Here is an 18023-nt window from a genome sequence, read left to right as displayed (position 1 = left end):
ATTTCAATGGCCTTACAATTTTGGAAGGGAGATAAAAGTAAGCCCCATAAAAATACTGCAGTACATAGCCTTCTAACTGACCTCCCTATCTCCAGATTTGCCTTTCAATCCATTCTACATAAGCCACAAGGTTAATTTCCCTAAAACAGCACTCTGATCAATTACAACTGATCAACTTTAAACCAAAACTAGAGGTCTGATCAGCTCAAGAACTTTCTTTGCCCATATAGTCAGTCCTAAATCATCATTCTGGCATTCAAGGAAGGATGGCCCCAGCCTCATCCCGTATTATTCCCTTTATGAAACCTTATAGCATTTTTTCTTGGTTGTTCAGTTTAGCATTGATTCTACCCTTTCCTGCCCTTGTATGTAATTGGTGTATATATCTTTTCTTCATCTAGATTGTGAGCTCTTTGAAAACAGGGATTAAGCCCAAGCTCCTTGCCTAGCCATTAGTAGATTAACTCATTAGCCTTATTTTTTTCTGCCAAGTAGAAAAAGACCACCAAATTTTGGTCATATGTTATAGAACATGGATGTTATAATGGAGCAAAATTTGAGTACTGTAGAACTAGATTATGAATAACAAAAAATGGAGAAGGGATGTGTCTAGAAACAGGGAAGTAGTCTGAAACCAGATTATAAAGGGTCTTTTATGCCAAACTAAGGGGTCCCTATGTTATTCTCTTAGGGGAGACCCCCTGAGGTTTTTGAGCAGGGTACTTAAATACTCATATCGGTGCTTCAGAAATGAAATAGTAAAGGGGATAAATAAGGATGGCCTCAAAATTGCAAGCAATGGAGCGCTAGTGGGAATGAATTTTTGGAGGCAGCAATACCAGCCTAACTGGCTCTGTGAGAGACCACTGGGTGTCTGGGAGTGGTGAAAAACAAGGCCAATAGAAGAGGTAGGGTAGGGCCAGCAGATGAAGGGTCTGAAAGCCAGGCAAAGCCATATGAAATGGGATCCCTGGGTTCTAATACCTGTTTCCCTACTTGGGCAAAGTCTTTTACTGTTTCCAGAGTCCAGTTTTCTTTTCCTAGGTTTTTTTTCAGCAGTAAATGTTATCATTTCTATAATACTCTGAACTGCTACAGTGTTTCTCAAAACTTCACTGCACATTAGAGTTACTTGGAGAGCTTTAAAAGCTGTTGATGCTGGATCCGACTCTGAGAGATTCGGATTTATCTGGTCTTGGATGCAGCCAAGACATGGAGAGTTTTAAAAGGTTTCCCCAGGTGATTCCACTGTGCAGCCGAGGTTGAGATCAAACTGATGTAGAAAGTAGTGAAGCACTAAGATTCTTTTAAGCATGGTAGTAATATGCTGGGGAAAAAAGTGTTTTAAGGAAGACTAATATGAGTATACAGCATAGAGGGAAAAGACTATAGAACAACCAGAATTTTTCAATGATTCAGGAGGAACAGTTACTAAGGCCTACATTAGCATGCAAGCAATGACACTGTAGGAAAGCAGATGTATGTAGGAAGAAGATGATTTAGAGGGAAGTAACACTGGGACTCAATAATAAATTGAATGTTATACCTGATCAAAGTTTCTAGTATAGAAGAATAGTGGAATCCTTGGCAAAACTAAAATAGTTGTGAAGCAGTTGGATAATCAATATTATTGACAATAAAGTAACTGACATTAAGTAATTACTACATCAGGGACTATGCTATGGGCTTTATATATATTATCTCATTTAATCTTTACAACAACTCTGTAAATACAGTTATTCCCATTTTATAGATTCAGAAACTAAGAAGAGAGAGTAGTTAAACTTGCCCAAAGTCACACAGTAAGTGGTAGAGAAGATATTTGAACTAGCTGGTCTGCTCCTTTTCCTTGTAATAGGAAGATGGTCAGTTAATACTGAGTCTGTTGAATTTGAATAAATAACAACAAAAAAAGAAAAATGGCTATAGAGGCCACACAGGAACATAAATGAGTGAATAAAGTCAGATTTCACTATGGTGGAATGAAGAGAAAACATCTAGATGAGGCAGTCACTACTCAGCTATACTTGAATGTTGCCCTTTTGGAATTTCAGGCCCAGTATTGCCATATTTTAAGATTTTTCATGAAAAGATGGAAATCTAGATTTGTATGTAAAATCTCCTAAAATTTCAATGTCAACTAATTCAAATGTTTAAAACTACTGTATGGCCTAGACTAAATATGGCTGCAAGTTTGCATCTCTGATAAATAGGCTGTTAGAAACTCAGAATTGAAGACAGTAAGAGATCTGGGCTGGAGATGTATGATTGGGGAACCCTTAAGCACAGAGAAGATAATAACCAGCATTTGACATTATTAATTAAACTAATGCAAATATCTATAAGTTAACAAGTCAGTCAGTACTCTAAGAGCTTCACAATCCTTAGAAAACTGACATAAAATGTAAGTGTTAAAATGAGCAGATTGAAGTGGGTGTATTTAAAATTCAATTTTCTATAAACTAAAAGCTAAATTCCAGATGACTTGAATTTTCATACATCCATGATGTGATGGAAATATTTCAAAATGTGAATATCTGCGCCGCCCACTGATTGAAAAGTAATTGAAAGATTGTGTTTTATCCGTATTTCTACTTTATTGCTCTTAGCCCAATTTCTCACATACACTCATACCTGCAAAGCCCATAGCATAGGGGGTTCACAATTAGCAAAAATTATATAAAACCTCTTTTATTTTTAATTATTGAGTTTCAAGTTCCTCAATTAGAAGACCATCCAGGTTTTATGATTCAGTAAATACTCTCTTTGAAGTCTAACCTAGAATAGTTTTTGAACACTATTCTTTCCTATCAGATTAATGTATTATCAATCATGAAGAATGTAAGCCAGTTATGTCACAATATCACATATATATGAAAACTTTTTTGCAAACTGTAAAGCCCTACAGAAATTATTTTAAAATATTATTCTGCTGTTATTTTTGAAGCTAAAAGGGTCCTGAAATTACAAAGTTGTACTTCTTGTATTTGAAACACAATTTTTGCCTTTCCTAAAAATAGTTTCCTTTTTTAAAAAAAATTTTTTTACATGTAACTAACTCCAAGGGTGAGAATATCTTTTCAGTTGTTAAAGTTCAAGTGAACTTGACTTGATAGCAATAATTTTAGAAAAATATAATAATGAGGGGGAATGATCAGCCTAATACACTGGCAAAGAGCTAAAGATCCTGGAATTGTGTTAGAAACCTTCAGGGCCCACCACACCCTTCAACAATCAGGTGTAAATGTCCTAGGAAAAACTGGCACCTCGGTTGAAAATCGTATTGAGGAGTAGGTACTTTCAACCCCAAAGCTGTTGACATGTCAAACAGGTTTGAACCCTTGGAAATCCTGCTCTTTGTTGGACACTTTCTTTAAACGTCATCCACGTTAAAACACCCCTCCACACACACACAGTTTCTTCCTTTAGATTACACATTATATCAAGAACTATATTCAAGATGAAGATGGAGACATTTCTGTTAAGTATATGGAAATATGACTCCATTTTTGTATAGCTAAAATGTCGCATACGATGGAATACTTCATTTTACTGCAACTCTCCCTTAAAATATTAGCCGAAAAGTATAAATAGTGCAACCTGCCGGCTTTGAAAAGCCTAATCCTATTTGTTAGGATGGACCTTCTGTAAAATGGAAATATACGGCTGTCAGTCTTCAAAGTGCTTAAAAAACAAACAAATCAGGAGCTGGCAATTGAAATCCTCCAGACTCCCGCCCTCCGCAAACACTTCTTCCAAAGAATTCTGGTATATTCTAGGTCTTCCTCCATGACCGCTGGCAGGACATTCCTTTGGGAAAAGCTGCTTCTTTAGTGAGGTACAAAGACAATAAACCCCTTCCTTTCATCCCTTTCTCATTCACTCAGCAGGGGGTGGAATCAATAGGGAACTGAATGAAGCTCTTTTAACGCTTGGAGATGCATCGTCTTTTCTCCTGAACTCTACTCTCCCGGCTCCCCGACCTAAAGGCTGCCGAAGCCGAGCACCTGGAGACCAACGATTCCCGGCGCAGCGCCGCGGGGGCGCCAGGCCTTAGCCCTACAGGCCCGTTCCAGGGAGGCCCAGCCTGCGAGGGGCAATCTCGGCTCCTCGGGGGCGCTAGGAAAAGCAGAGCTCGCACACGCCAAGGACAGGGTCGGGTAGAAGGGCGAGCTTCCTTCCCACATTCCCGGTGAGAAAACGAGGTAGAGGGGCTGGGGGGCTGTATATCTCGAGCATGGGATACAGGCTCCAGGAACAAAGAGACAGGAGGAAGACAAGGCAGCCACACCAACGCAGACTCAAAGGGCTCTAGGACTTTACGCAAATGGGCAGCAACCCGACGATGCTCAGTTCCCCTTACGCCACTGGCTTGGCCTCAGAGCCTTCGCGAATATGGCTTTGCGCACTGCGGAGGGGCTGCGCCGCAACCGAGCTTGGCCCTGTGGCTCCTCCCCGCCGCCCTGCGCTGATTGGCGGCAGACAGAAGCCGGGTCGCTGATTGGGTGGCAAAGGAGCCATTCGGGGCGGCTCTGGTGGGTTCGGCTGCCCTAGAGTGATAAGTTCGGGTTCAGACACGCCTCAGCGCCAGCAGCGAGTCGGAGCTCTATGGAGGTGGCGGCGAGAATCGGGCGGTGGCTGCAGCAGCGACTGTTTTGAGCTGAGAGTTTCAAGCCAGTCCGACTCCTTCCTCCCCCTTCCCTCCCCCTTTTTTGTTTTCCGTTCCCCTCCCCCTCCCTTCCCCGCCCGTCCCCGACGACCGGATCCTGAGGAGGCAGCTGCAGTGGCAGCTGCTGAGTTCCCGGTGAAGGTGAGTGGAGCCGCTGCCGCCGGCGCCGGCGCCGCCGCCGAGTGAAGCGCTCTAAGATGGCCGCCGCCCCTGCCCGCTTCTTCTCGAGCGGTACAAAATGGCGGTCGCAGGCGGAACCGGGCGGGGCGACCCCTTTCTAGTGTTTCCTCCGCGCTTCGGGCACCTGAAAATTCTTCCCCTTTGTTCTCCCTTCCCGTTGCTGACGGAGTAGAAGGAACTTGGCGGCCCCCGGACGTCTTTGTGGTTGTCGGTGGCCGTCCCCCGCGGAGCCGGAGCCCGGGCGCGGGTGTGCTCCGACGGGGAGAGCGTGGCGGGGCGGTGCGAGCTGTGGGGGGAGGGACGCGGGCCGGCGGGGAGGGCCCGGCCGTTGGTGCGGGACCAGCCGAGGCGGAGGAGTCCCGGAGCCCGGCCTCCCGGCGGGGAGGAGGTGTATGAGGCCCAGGGCCGGCGGGGAGCGGCCGGGCTGCCCTTGGTGGAGAAGCGAAGGGCCTGCCTGGCGAGCCCTGCCTGCGACGGGAGAGGGGAGGGAAGCGAGGGTTTTTGAGTTTTTGTCGGGTGGGGAGGGAGCAGCGAGGCGGCTGTCAGTTCCTCGGGGATTTATGGGTGGGAGGGGGCCGCTGGAGGCGGCGGGTGGGAAGGCGGCCGCCTTCCTGCCTGAGAACAAAGAGCCGGGCCGCGGGGGCGGCCTCCACTCCTCCCCGAGGCTTGCCCACGGCGGCTTCGCGAGAGGCTGTCGGAAGCACTTCCCTAACTCGGGCCTGGGTGGGAGGAATCCACTGCTCTTTTGTTCCCAGGAAAGGAAAAAATGGGGCGGAGGTTCCTGCTGCCATGTTGTGGTCCCGGTCTTCTGACGGGCCCTGTGCGCCCAGTTAAGAGTGAACAGTGGGGAAAGCCGTCTTCAGTTACCCCTTAGTGTAGTGTAGTTCGTTGTTGAGGCAGTGAAAACTTAAAACTGTTTTCCCAGGACGTGCCCGTCTTGTTAAGAGTTAGATTGTCTATTACTGATCTCAGTGCCCAGCTGTAAAGGAGGTAGAATGTGGCTTTCTTAAGGATTGGTTCTTAGCATTTGAGAGGTTCTTACATTTCTATGTAGGCACTTCCTTGCGTTCTTGAACACGAGAATTTCCAGGTGGTAAACAAAATAAAATTTTATTGTCCATTTGTGTTTCGAGTACATTCTATTTTAGTTTTATGAGATCTGCAATGCAGTGTAAGGTCAATCAACTGCAGTGTCAGGCTCTGAAATAAATTGTAATTGAAGCGGGTTTACAGATTTGTATGATAGTGTCTAATTTTGGTCCTCTTTCTCATTCTAGGTTTTTCATTTCTCCCATCCCCTTCCCTCCCCACCCCATCCATTAATATTATTCTTTTGAAGATTCTTCGTTGTCAAGCCGCCAAAGTGGAGAGTGCGATTGCAGAAGGGGGTGCTTCTCGTTTCAGGTATGTGTAGATTTATTTTGGCAATTATTGTGACAAGACTAATCACAAAACCAAAGGAATAACCACACCAAGTAATTCTGATTTAATTGTGCTGCAGGTTTAATTTATAATGTGCAGTGTACATATTTTTAAGCCCTAAAATTGTCATTGTTTTCTATTTACTATCTGAAGAATAAATGTAATTAATTACTTGGGTTTCCATTGGGCCTAAGTTCAGTCTTCATCTGTGGTGTCATTACTGAAATGCAGAATAATTAAAGAGATCCTTTATCTTTTTTGAGTGAAATATACTTGGGGTATACTTTTTTTTTAAAAAAAAAGTTTTTCTGTTAAATAGTGCTTCTTCGGGCGGAGGAGGAAGTAGGGGTGCACCTCAGCACTATCCCAAGACTGCTGGCAACAGGTATAGTAAACATGTGAAAAGAATGACTTCTGTAAATAACAGATTTAGGTTAATGATGTTTCTAATGCATTACAGCATAGTTAATAAGGCATCAGGAATCCTATCTTAACGGGTATGATTTCTGTTACATGTCCTAAATTTAGAATATCAGTTCTTAATTATTTCTTAGCCAAACCATCTAATATGAGTTGACATTCTCAACTGCTATTTTATCCTGTTACACTTTGGATTACTTTCACTGATGTTGTTTCTGAAGCCAGCCATTATTGTCCATTACTGAATTGTGGTAGTAAATCTGTATGCGTATAACATGGTCATGAAACATTAGAAGATGTTGGTTCTTGTGGTGTGGCTCCTGGACCAGCAACACTGGCATCACCTGGGAGCTTAGAAATGCAAATTATCGGGCCTTACCCCAGACCCACTAAAGCAGAAACTGGGGTGGGCCTAGGAATCGTTTAACAAGCCCTTCAGGTGATTCTGATATGCAATATTGTTTGAGAACCACTGATTGTGAGTTGCTTAGTTGTAAGGAAAGTTCAGAAAAACCTAAACTGTTTTTTCTGTTTAGAAGGATTTCTGATCTGTATGACATTTGATATGTGAGTGGATGCTATGTTTCAAGTTGTCTTAATCTTTATTTTCCTAATTTTTTACTAGCGAGTTCCTGGGGAAAACCCCAGGGCAAAACGCTCAGAAATGGATTCCTGCACGAAGCACTAGACGAGATGACAACTCCGCAGCAAACAACTCCGCAAATGAAAAAGAACGACATGATGCAATCTTCAGGAAAGTAAGAGGGTAAGTTTATTGGGGCTGTTTTGTCCTTTAAATAAAAGGAGGGAAGAAATGGATTAACTGTGTTTCTTTTGTGTGTATGCTATATTACTTAGAAGGCAATGTTCATGCCCTAAGTCTATTTTAATGAATGCCAGTGTTGACAGTTTTAAGCTGAAAATTGACACATCAGTGTTTTGGGGCTCAGTTAGTTGTTTTCAGTCATTGGGTTAAAGTGCACAAGCCCATTGTGCTGACATTTCCTATGCCTGCTGTGTACCTAGTGATGCACAGAACATAATGGTTTTAGCTCCTGGATCTAGCCTTGGTTTTGAGGATGTTTCTTGTCCAACAGCTGGGGACCCTCCAATTAGGTAGATATATTTTAAATAACAGGTTTATTTCAGTTTTGGTTAGATGGGTTAAGAACATGTCTTGATATTAAAGGGGAAAGTGATGGGGAAAAAAATGAACATAATTTAAAGGCGATTTTTCAACTAAATAATTCCTTGTGTGTTGGCTGATACCTAGTCTGAATCCTCTTTTCCTAGCATACTAAATAAGCTTACTCCTGAGAAGTTTGACAAGCTATGCCTTGAGCTCCTCAATGTGGGTGTAGAGTCTAAACTCATCCTTAAAGGGGTCATACTGCTGGTAAGTTAAATAAGTTGGCTTAATAACCGAAAGGGAGAGGAAAAGATTTAACCCAGGTTGGGGTGTGTGTGTGTGTGGTGTTGTTTTTTACATTTGCATTATTGCTTAAAACTGAGGTGTGAGTTACACATTAGATGTATGTATCTCTGCACACTGGTGGGTTTTTTTTTTTTTTTTTAAGAAAAGCACTAACTTTTAATGGTATCAGACTTAAGAGGTCATTTTAAATTGTATGTGTTATGTCGCAGGGTTAATTGGGTTATTAGGCTATTAAGGGGGTTTTTGCTTTGTTTTTCCTTATGTGAAAAATGCCATATTTTGGTTTTGGAAATGAGTTTCATGATAGTTGATGTGATTCTAGCATCTGTTCATAGTTTTTCCAAGATAATTTCAACTCCTGAGGGGGGAGGGTTTTGCTAATACGAGATCTGTGTAATTAAACTTCTTTGGTATACTGCAATAGCTTACAAAATGTAAGTGCTTATATTTTTCTAGGCTGTGTGCTAAAGCACTTTACATGCCTCACCTGATTTAGTGTACACAATAAGCCTTACACAAGAGAGATGTTCTTATTCCCAGGTTATGGATGAGGCATAGAGAATTTGTCAGAAATTTGTGAGATTCAAGATCCTTAACAAGGAAGTATTAAGTTATAAAGAAAGGTTTTTTTCAAAAGTTGTCATATTTAGTTTTAAAAAGTCATTTATTTTAGATTGTGGACAAAGCCCTAGAAGAGCCAAAGTATAGCTCACTGTATGCTCAGCTATGTCTGCGATTGGCAGAAGATGCACCAAACTTTGATGGCCCAACAGCAGAGGGTCAGCCAGGACAGAAGCAAAGCACAGTAAGTGGTAGTGTTTGCTTGCTTATTTAAAGTTGATCTGAAAGGTTTCATTAGCAAGCCCTGACAAAAGCGTCTTTTGTTTCCAATAGACATTCAGACGCCTCCTAATTTCCAAATTACAAGATGAATTTGAAAACCGAACCAGAAATGTTGATGGTGAGAATTTGTTTGGTACTATGTAGTACTGTATATGTTCAACTTAATTCTGAATGTTGACTTTATTCTTTCTTATTTCAGTCTATGATAAGCGTGAAAATCCCCTCCTCCCCGAGGAGGAGGAACAGAGAGCCATTGCTAAGATCAAGATGTTGGGGAACATCAAATTCATTGGAGAACTTGGAAAGCTTGATCTTATTCATGAATCTATCCTTCATAAGTGCATCAAAACAGTAAGTATGAGTGGGAATGTAAGCTTATATTAATCACTGGGTACATCGTTATTTGGGGGAAATGGGTCAATTATAATTTATAACTTTGCCATTTGAGAGTATTGGTAGGCTAAATATTTTAGATTGCCAGCAAAATTGTTATTTAAATGTTGTAAATATGCAGTATGTTTTGCGAGGTAGGGGTAGAACTGATTGCCTACCTATGTGTAAGTTGCTCAGTTTGGAGGGATGTCTTCAACAGAAACCAGATAAAGAGTTCTATACTAGACACTGTAGGAACTATGAGTCAATGCAAACTTAAGGGAAAGTGCTACATCTAAACCAAGAAGGATTTATTTTTATTTTTTTAATTATTTTATTTATTTATTTTTGGCTGTGTCGGGTCTTTGTTGCTGTGTGCGGGCTTTCTCTAGTTGGGGTGAGCAGGGGCTACTCTTCATCGAGGTGTGCAGGCTTTTCATTGCGGTGGCTTCTCTTGTTGCAGACCACACGCTCTAGGCACTTGGGCTTCAGTAGTTGTGGCTTTAGGGTTCTAGAGCGCAAGCTCGGTAGTTGTGGCGCACGGGCTTAGTTGCTCCGCGGCATGTGGGATCTTCCCAGACCAGGGCTCGAACCCTTGTCCCCTGCATTGGCAGGCGGATTCTTAACCACTGTGCCACCAGGGAAGCCCCCCAAGAAGGATTTATAAACATGTGACATTTGTTTCTTTTGGTAGCTTTTGGAAAAAAAGAAGAGAGTCCAACTCAAAGATATGGGAGAGGATTTGGAGTGCCTCTGTCAGATAATGAGGACAGTGGGACCTAGGTTAGACCATGAACGAGCCAAGGTATGTGTGTTGCTGACAGAAACAGTGTAAGCTTGTCTTGATATTATTCAAATCAAACCTATTTTTGTGGTATAGAGGATAGCTATTAGTCATTAACCTTGATAATACTTAGAAGCCTTAAATAGTATACATTTGCCTTTAGCGTTTTCTTCTAAAAGTGGTTTTTTTCTTTTTTCTTTCAGTCCTTAATGGATCAGTACTTTGCCCGAATGTGCTCCTTGATGTTAAGTAAGGAATTGCCGGCGAGGATTCGTTTCCTGCTGCAGGTAAAACTGGTTTCTTTAGGTATGCTGACTTTCTGTTTAGGAATATTAAAATAATACTTAATAAAACTCTTTATATTAAAGGATACCGTAGAGTTGAGAGAACACCATTGGGTTCCTCGCAAGGCTTTTCTTGACAATGGACCAAAGACGATCAATCAAATCCGTCAAGATGCAGTAAAAGTAAGTTTTGCTTTGTTTTTAATCAAGTGGGTTTTAAGTTTATAATAGCACTAAGACCTTAAACTTTTTGAGACTGTCTCATCTTACCAGTAGAGCTTAATGTTTATGGTGTCTTGTATGCCCTTTTGAGAGAAGAAGTTGTTTATAGACATTATATAAATAGCACTCTTTATAGTCCAGGGAAGTATTTCTAGTTTTCCCAATAGAAGTTGTTTAGTTTTATGTAAAACAGTGTTCAGAAATAAGTGTTTATTCACTTTATTTCTGAAGGATCTAGGAGTGTTTATTCCTGCTCCTATGGCTCAAGGGATGAGAAGTGACTTCTTTCTGGAGGGACCGTTCATGCCACCCAGGATGAAAATGGATAGGGACCCACTTGGAGGACTTGCTGATATGTTTGGACAAATGCCAGGTGATTTTGAACAAAATAGTGGTTTGGTTACATTAAAAACTGAGTTTTAACATTTTAATAGTAAAGAGTTCTTCATGTCTGTATTTTAAGGTAGCGGAATTGGTACTGGTCCAGGAGTTATCCAGGATAGATTTTCACCCACCATGGGGCGTCATCGTTCAAATCAACTCTTCAATGGCCATGGGGGACACATCATGCCTCCCACACAATCGCAGTTTGGGGAGATGGGAGGCAAGTTTATGAAAAGCCAGGTAAGAAAACATTTAAGGATGTTTAGGCAACAGGTATTAAATCTTGGAATGTATATGAATAGATTTGCTTTTTTAAAAGGACAGATATTTCAGGTCTAGGAAACCGAAAAACAATGTGTGTTTTTCTAAACCAAATTTATATGTGTGACAGTTATTTCAAACTGGGTAAAATGCTTATCCTTGAGATTAGTAAAGTATTAGTAAAGTCACATCGCTTTATGTAAGTTAGGTTAGATATTTATTCTTCCTGTTTCACCTTTTACTTTCTCTGGGCAAATTCAGTTAAGCTTTTCTATGGCTTGGCCTCATCCCTTTGGTACTTGATTACCATAATTTGTGGACCCCTTTTTATCTAGACTTTCTCTCTTTCTGAAATAGGGGCTAAGCCAGCTCTACCATAACCAGAGTCAGGGACTCTTATCCCAGCTGCAAGGACAGTCGAAGGATATGCCACCTCGGTTTTCTAAGAAAGGACAGCTTAATGCAGATGAGGTACACTTGCCTATGTTACTTATATACCATAGTTTGTCGATTCAGAAATCTATTGCCCGATGATTATAAAAAGATGCGTTATTAAGAGGACTTAATGCTGGAATTCTTTACCTTCTTTCTCTCTTTTCTGTACTATTTTTTCTTTCTTTGGATGTCCAGCATCCTGTGAGTGAAGATTATGAGATATGAGGGCAAATGTCTTAAAAGTCTTCAGTTAGAGCAAGGAAAATGGTTGATGAGATTTTTATTGTGACTTTCCTGCAAATAGAATGACTTAGAATAAAGTAAAATGTTTTCTAAACTTTTAATTAAATTTTCTGGGTTTTAATATTTTAGTGATGCTAATCCTTGGAGAATTCTGGTATAAAATTTATAACAGTATTTTATTTTTGTGTGCATCAGATCTTTAGTTTTCTTGCCAGAAATTAAACCTAACAACATGGAGTAACCTGTTTAGTTATTTAAGATACTTAAATTTCTGCCATAGATTCTATCATGCTTGTGTATGCTGAATTAACTTTAGGATGTTGGAGTGTTGCATTCAATATGCTAGCTAACTGCTTGTTAACTTGGATATCTGTTCTGATTTGTTTGCAATTCTAGATTAGCCTGAGGCCTGCTCAGTCTTTCCTAATGAATAAAAATCAAGTGCCAAAGCTTCAGCCCCAGATAACTATGATTCCTCCCAGTGCACAACCACCGCGCACTCAAACACCACCTCTGGGACAGGTATGCACTGTAGCATGACAGTGTTTTCTGTCATTCCAGTACTTTCTGAAGATGTCTGAAGGCTGCTTTTTAATGTCTTCTCTCTTCATAAGCTCCTTTTTAGTAATAAAATATTACACATTCATATCTACCATTTTGCTGTTTTTTAGACACCTCAGCTTGGTCTCAAAACTAATCCACCACTTATTCAGGAAAAGCCTGCCAAGACCAGTAAAAAGCCACCACCGTCAAAGGAAGAGCTGCTTAAATTGACCGTAAGTCTCAAATAATCCCATAGTCTGGTTCATGGAGTGTATTTGAGATAGGAAAACTCTAAAGATATTTGGACTTTGTTCTTTTCAGGAAACTGTTGTAACCGAATATCTGAATAGTGGAAATGCAAACGAAGCTGTCAATGGTGTAAGAGAGATGAGGGCTCCTAAACACTTTCTCCCCGAGATGTTAAGCAAAGTAATCATCCTGTCACTAGACAGAAGTGATGAAGATAAAGAAAAAGCAAGTTCTTTGATCAGTTTACTCAAACAGGAGGGGATAGCCACAAGTGACAACTTCATGCAGGTAGAATACTTTCCGGATTCCATAAGAACTCTTGCCTTTCAAATTTGGAAACTAATAAAACTGACTGTTATATATTCCTTCTAAGGCTTTCCTGAATGTATTGGACCAGTGCCCCAAACTGGAGGTTGACATCCCCTTGGTGAAATCATATTTAGCACAGTTTGCAGCTCGTGCTATTATTTCGGAGCTGGTGAGCATTTCAGAACTAGCTCAACCACTGGAAAGTGGCACCCATTTTCCTCTCTTCTTACTTTGTCTTCAGCAATTAGCTAAATTACAAGATCGAGAATGGTTAACAGAGCTTTTCCAACAAAGCAAGGTCAATATGCAGAAAATGCTCCCAGGTAAGAGAATGCTGGGGATTTTTTTTGTTTATTTTTAATACTAAATCTGGGGATTCCTTAGTACCCTGAGTGAATTTATATAGGTCAGTGTGATTATCTATCCTGTCCAGATAACAATAAGCATTCCCACAGACAGACTTCGTCTTTATAAAAAGAAGAGGTTATTATGATTTAACTATTTTCATTTGGTCCAAATACTGGGTTTCCTTTGCTAGGTTAGTTCCTTATTATTTTACATGAATCTTGTGCATTTGGAAAATCATTTGTAGAGCAGTTTTCTAGACCAACATAGGTAAAATGAACTACCTGATGATGGGAATGGCTTTGTCTCTTCAGAAATTGATCAGAATAAGGACCGCATGTTGGAGATCTTGGAAGGAAAGGGACTGAGTTTCTTATTCCCACTCCTCAAATTGGAGAAGGAACTGTTAAAGCAAATAAAGTTGGATCCATCTCCTCAAACCATATATAAGTGGATTAAAGATAACATCTCTCCCAAACTTCATGTAGATAAAGGATTTGTGAACATCTTAATGACTAGGTAAGATAACAGAGTTGTGGTTTTCTACATTTAGTAGAGAGTTAACCTGTGTTTTGTTTCCTAGAAAAAAGTCTACAAGGCAAGGGACTAAGAATTGTCTGTTTCTTGAGCTAGAAAATTCACTGAGGTTCTAACAAGACCTCTTTCTGTGCAGCTTCTTACAGTACATTTCTAGTGAAGTAAACCCACCCAGTGATGAAACAGATTCTTCCTCTGCTCCTTCCAAAGAACAGTTAGAGCAGGAAAAACAACTGCTTCTTTCCTTCAAGCCAGTAATGCAGAAATTCCTTCATGATCACGTTGATCTACAAGTCAGTGCCCTCTATGCTCTTCAGGTGCACTGCTACAATAGCAACTTCCCGAAAGGTGAGAGGACCAACATCAGAAGAATGATGAGTGAGGGGCAATTCTTAAACAGCACACTAAATAATGGGGTTACATTTTGTTTTTTAGGCATGTTACTCCGCTTTTTTGTTCACTTCTATGACATGGAGATTATTGAAGAAGAAGCTTTCTTGGCTTGGAAAGAAGACATAACCCAAGAGTTTCCAGGGAAAGGCAAGGCTTTGTTCCAGGTAAATCTTGAGAGAAATTTGGTTTGCTTTTTCCAGTTGGTATTGTTTTATAATAAGCCTTTTAAAATTGAAATACAAGCAAAATAGTCCTGGTAATTTGTACATACATGTGATTCTTCACTATTAAAAGCTGTGGTAGGGCTTCCCTGGTGGCGCAGTGGTTGAGAGTCTGCCTGCTGATGCAGGGGACACGGGTTCGTGCCCTGGTCCGGGAGGATCCCACATGCCGCGGAGCAGCTGGGCCCGTGAGCCGTGGCCACTGGGCCTGCGCGTCCGGAGCCTGTGCTCCGCAACGGGAGAGACCACAACAGTGAGAGGCCCATGTACCGCAAAGAAAAAGAAAAAAAAAAAAAAAAAGCTGTGGTAAAGCAGGCAGTAAGCAAAATGAAGTAAAGCTATGAAATAAAAGGCTTCAATCCTAGTAGTGTCTAAGCTGTTAGATTAGAGGTGGCTAACATTTTTTAGAAGTAAAGCTACTTATAAAGATAGGGTGATTGTACACGATTGGATTGAGACTTTTTTTTTTTTTTTGCGGTATGCAGACCTCTCACTGTTGTGGCCTCTCCCGTTGCGGAGCACAGGCTCCGGACGTGCAGGCTCAGCGGCCATGGCTCACGGGCCCAGCTGCTCTGCGGCATGTGGGATCTTCCCGGACCAGGGAATGAACCCGTGTCCCCTGCATCAGCAGGCGGACTCTCAACCACTGTGCCACCAGGGAAGCCCCTGAGACATTTTTTTAACTGTCAGTAAACATGAGATTGTTTCTGATTTCTCATACCATGATTTTTTATCTTACTTAGTGGAGTAGAATTCTAGCCATGGGGAAGAACTTGTATGTCAGGGGATTCCACAGCATACGTTAATCATCTGGAAAGTAATTTAAAAGGAAGTTCCAGGTCTGAGCCTAGACATTCTGATTTAGTAGACTTGTGTGTGTTACACAACCCAGGTGATTCTCATACTATTTTTCTAGGGGCCAGGCTTTGAGAAATGCTGGTCTATGGTATCTTTATTCCTAAGGTTCAGGAACTAGTTTCATGAGGATTATCCTCACAGCATTTGTCCGTAGTCTTGTCCTTGGGGAATCTGATCCTACAGGTCCGGGGTGGGGCTGGAGTTCTACTGCTCAGAATCTTTGTTGTCCTGTGTGCCTTTTCAGCCCCGCCACACACACACCGCATTGCTTATGTATTTAAGTTTGGGAGGAGCCACTGTCCCATATTAAAACAGTCCTGAAGTGTAATGGGAGTGGTGTCAAAGAACGACACCCAAGTTGACGGTTCCTAAGCAGCTTGTAATCCCAAATCCAAATAATAAGCCATTTTTTTAAACATCTTTATTGGAATATAATTGCTTTACAGTGTTGTGTTAGTTGCTGCTGTATAACAAAGTGAATTAGCTATATGTATACGTATATCCCCATATCCCCTCCCTCTTGTATCTCCCTCCCACCCTCCTTATCCCACCCCTCTAGGTGGACACAAAGCACCAAGCCAATCTCCCTGTGCTCTGCGGCTCCTTCCCACTAGCTAGCTATTTTACGTTTGGTAGTGTATATACGTCAGTTCTACTCTCTCACTTCATCCCAGCTTACCCTTCCCCTTCTCTGTGTCCTCAAGTCCATTCTCTACGTCTGGGTCTTTATTCCTGTCCTTAAGCCATTCTTTAAAATAACTTTACAGCTAATACACAAATGTAGGTTCTGAAGACTGTTTGCAATTACAAAATGTGTGGTACTGTCTAAAACTTTTGTCCTTAGGTAGGTTGTTTGTTCGATCTGGAATAAAAAATTCTGCTATTCTGTCTGTAAGTACTACTTATTTCATTAAATTACAAATTTACAGGTGAATCAGTGGCTAACCTGGCTAGAAACTGCTGAAGAAGAAGAATCAGAGGAAGAAGCTGACTAAAAGAACCAGCCAAAGCCTTAAATTGTGCAAAACATACTGTTGCTATGATGTAACTGCATTTGACCTAACCACTGCGAAAATTCATTCCGCTGTAATGTTTTCACAATATTTAAAGCAGAAGCACGTCAGTTAGGATTTCCTTCTGCATAAGGTTTTTTTGTAGTGTAATGTCTTAATCATAGTCTACCATCAAATATTTTAGGAGTATCTTTAATGTTTAGATAGTATATTAGCAGCATGCAATAATTACATCATAAGTTCTCAAGCAGAGGCAGTCTATTGCAAGGACCTTCTTTGCTGCCAGTTATCATAGGCTGTTTTAAGTTAGAAAACTGAATAGCAACACTGAATACTGTAGAAATGCACTTTGCTCAGTAATACTTGAGTTGTTGCAATATTTGATTATCCATTTGGTTGTTACAGAAAAATTCTTAACTGTAATTGATGGTTGTTGCCGTAATAGTATATTGCCTGTATTTCTACCTCTAGTAATGGGCTTTATGTGCTAGATTTTAATATCCTTGAGCCTGGGCAAGTGCACAAGTCTTTTTAAAAGAAACATGGTTTACTTGCACAAAACTGATCAGTTTTGAGAGATCGTAAATGCCCTTGAAGTGGTCTTTGTGGGTGTGAAACAAATGGTGAGAATTTGAATTGGTCCCTCTTATTATAGTATTGAAATTAAGTCTACTTAATTTATCAAGTCATGTTCATGCCCTGATTTTATATACTTGTATCTATCAATAAACATTGTGATACTTGATATAGTTGTGTGACTTTAAGTAGCACCTACAAATTTATGAAGAACTGATAGGTTTTGTTTTGAGATAGGTCTGTCTTAGGAACTTCTAATTCATAATCAGAAATTCACAATTTTCTGATTAGACAGAAAATTCAAGGTGGTTATTCCTCTTTAGGTCATGTTACTGGAAGTAACCAATATACGATTCCTGTAATCAAGGGCAGTGCTGAGAATCACAAGTCTTATGACTTCAAAGGGACATTGCTAATGCATAATGACAAACTTGGTGACATTTATCTTTTCGTCACCATACTGAACTATGTGGTGAACTGAGGTTCATCACCCTCATGGTCAAGACAAGTGTAACAATCCTATCATCATTCTCAGTAATTGTAATTGTCCCTGTTTCAAGGAAGGTTCCCCCTTGAAACCCCAGAGTAGCCCAGTAAAACTGGCTCCTTAATCCAACTGAAGCCCTGCATGGAGGTTTAAAATATATTTTCAGAAATCACTTAATAAACATTTGCTCAAATTGCCCTTGTTAACCAGCCCTAGGAATGTGACAGTCCTAGGCAGGCTTTGGCTTGGGTAGGGGCTCTTGAAAGTGTTGCTGGAGTTCTGGTTGCTTGTCTTAGCTTCTAAGAGCAACCTGTACTTGGTTTGGGGGGAGCCTCTAGGCAGACAGTAATACACCATACTGCTAAATCTGATTGATAGAACCTTTGTCGTCAGTGTTGCACCTGCTTATTCTCTGAGAGGGGTGGTAGGTAAAACCAGTATTTGTGTCCTCTTGGTGTCAGAAGCTAGCTCTCCCTGTGCCCTAGCAGACCTCTTCATTGAAGTTCTAACATGATTCATAGCTTTTGGTGGATATTGT

At 41.0% G+C, this 18023-nt stretch overlaps 1 protein-coding gene across 1 annotated transcript; it reads left to right on the top strand.

The window, feature by feature from the left end:
- Positions 1-4395: 4395 nt before the first annotated feature.
- Positions 4396-17186, top strand: EIF4G2 (eukaryotic translation initiation factor 4 gamma 2; the record flags this gene model as incomplete). The annotated part of the gene is made up of 23 exons (XM_082845000.1): positions 4396-4493; positions 4555-4810; positions 6189-6253; positions 6591-6656; positions 7317-7457; positions 7985-8087; positions 8800-8931; positions 9021-9087; positions 9169-9320; positions 10036-10146; positions 10329-10412; positions 10494-10592; positions 10863-11004; positions 11095-11255; positions 11634-11747; positions 12351-12476; positions 12626-12730; positions 12819-13034; positions 13120-13378; positions 13715-13919; positions 14074-14285; positions 14373-14494; positions 16339-17186. 23 exons carry the CDS (start codon positions 4396-4398, stop codon positions 16402-16404), a joined length of 3102 nt encoding a protein of 1033 aa, XP_082701126.1. The 3' UTR covers positions 16405-17186.
- Between the last annotated feature and the right edge of the window lie 837 nt (positions 17187-18023).

This window comes from Leucopleurus acutus, assembly GCF_964270905.1.
Source record: "Leucopleurus acutus genome assembly, chromosome: 8".
Lineage (NCBI taxonomy): Eukaryota > Metazoa > Chordata > Mammalia > Artiodactyla > Delphinidae > Leucopleurus > Leucopleurus acutus.
The sequence above is the reverse complement of the archived record's forward strand: the minus strand, read 5'-3'. Positions and strand labels throughout refer to the sequence as shown.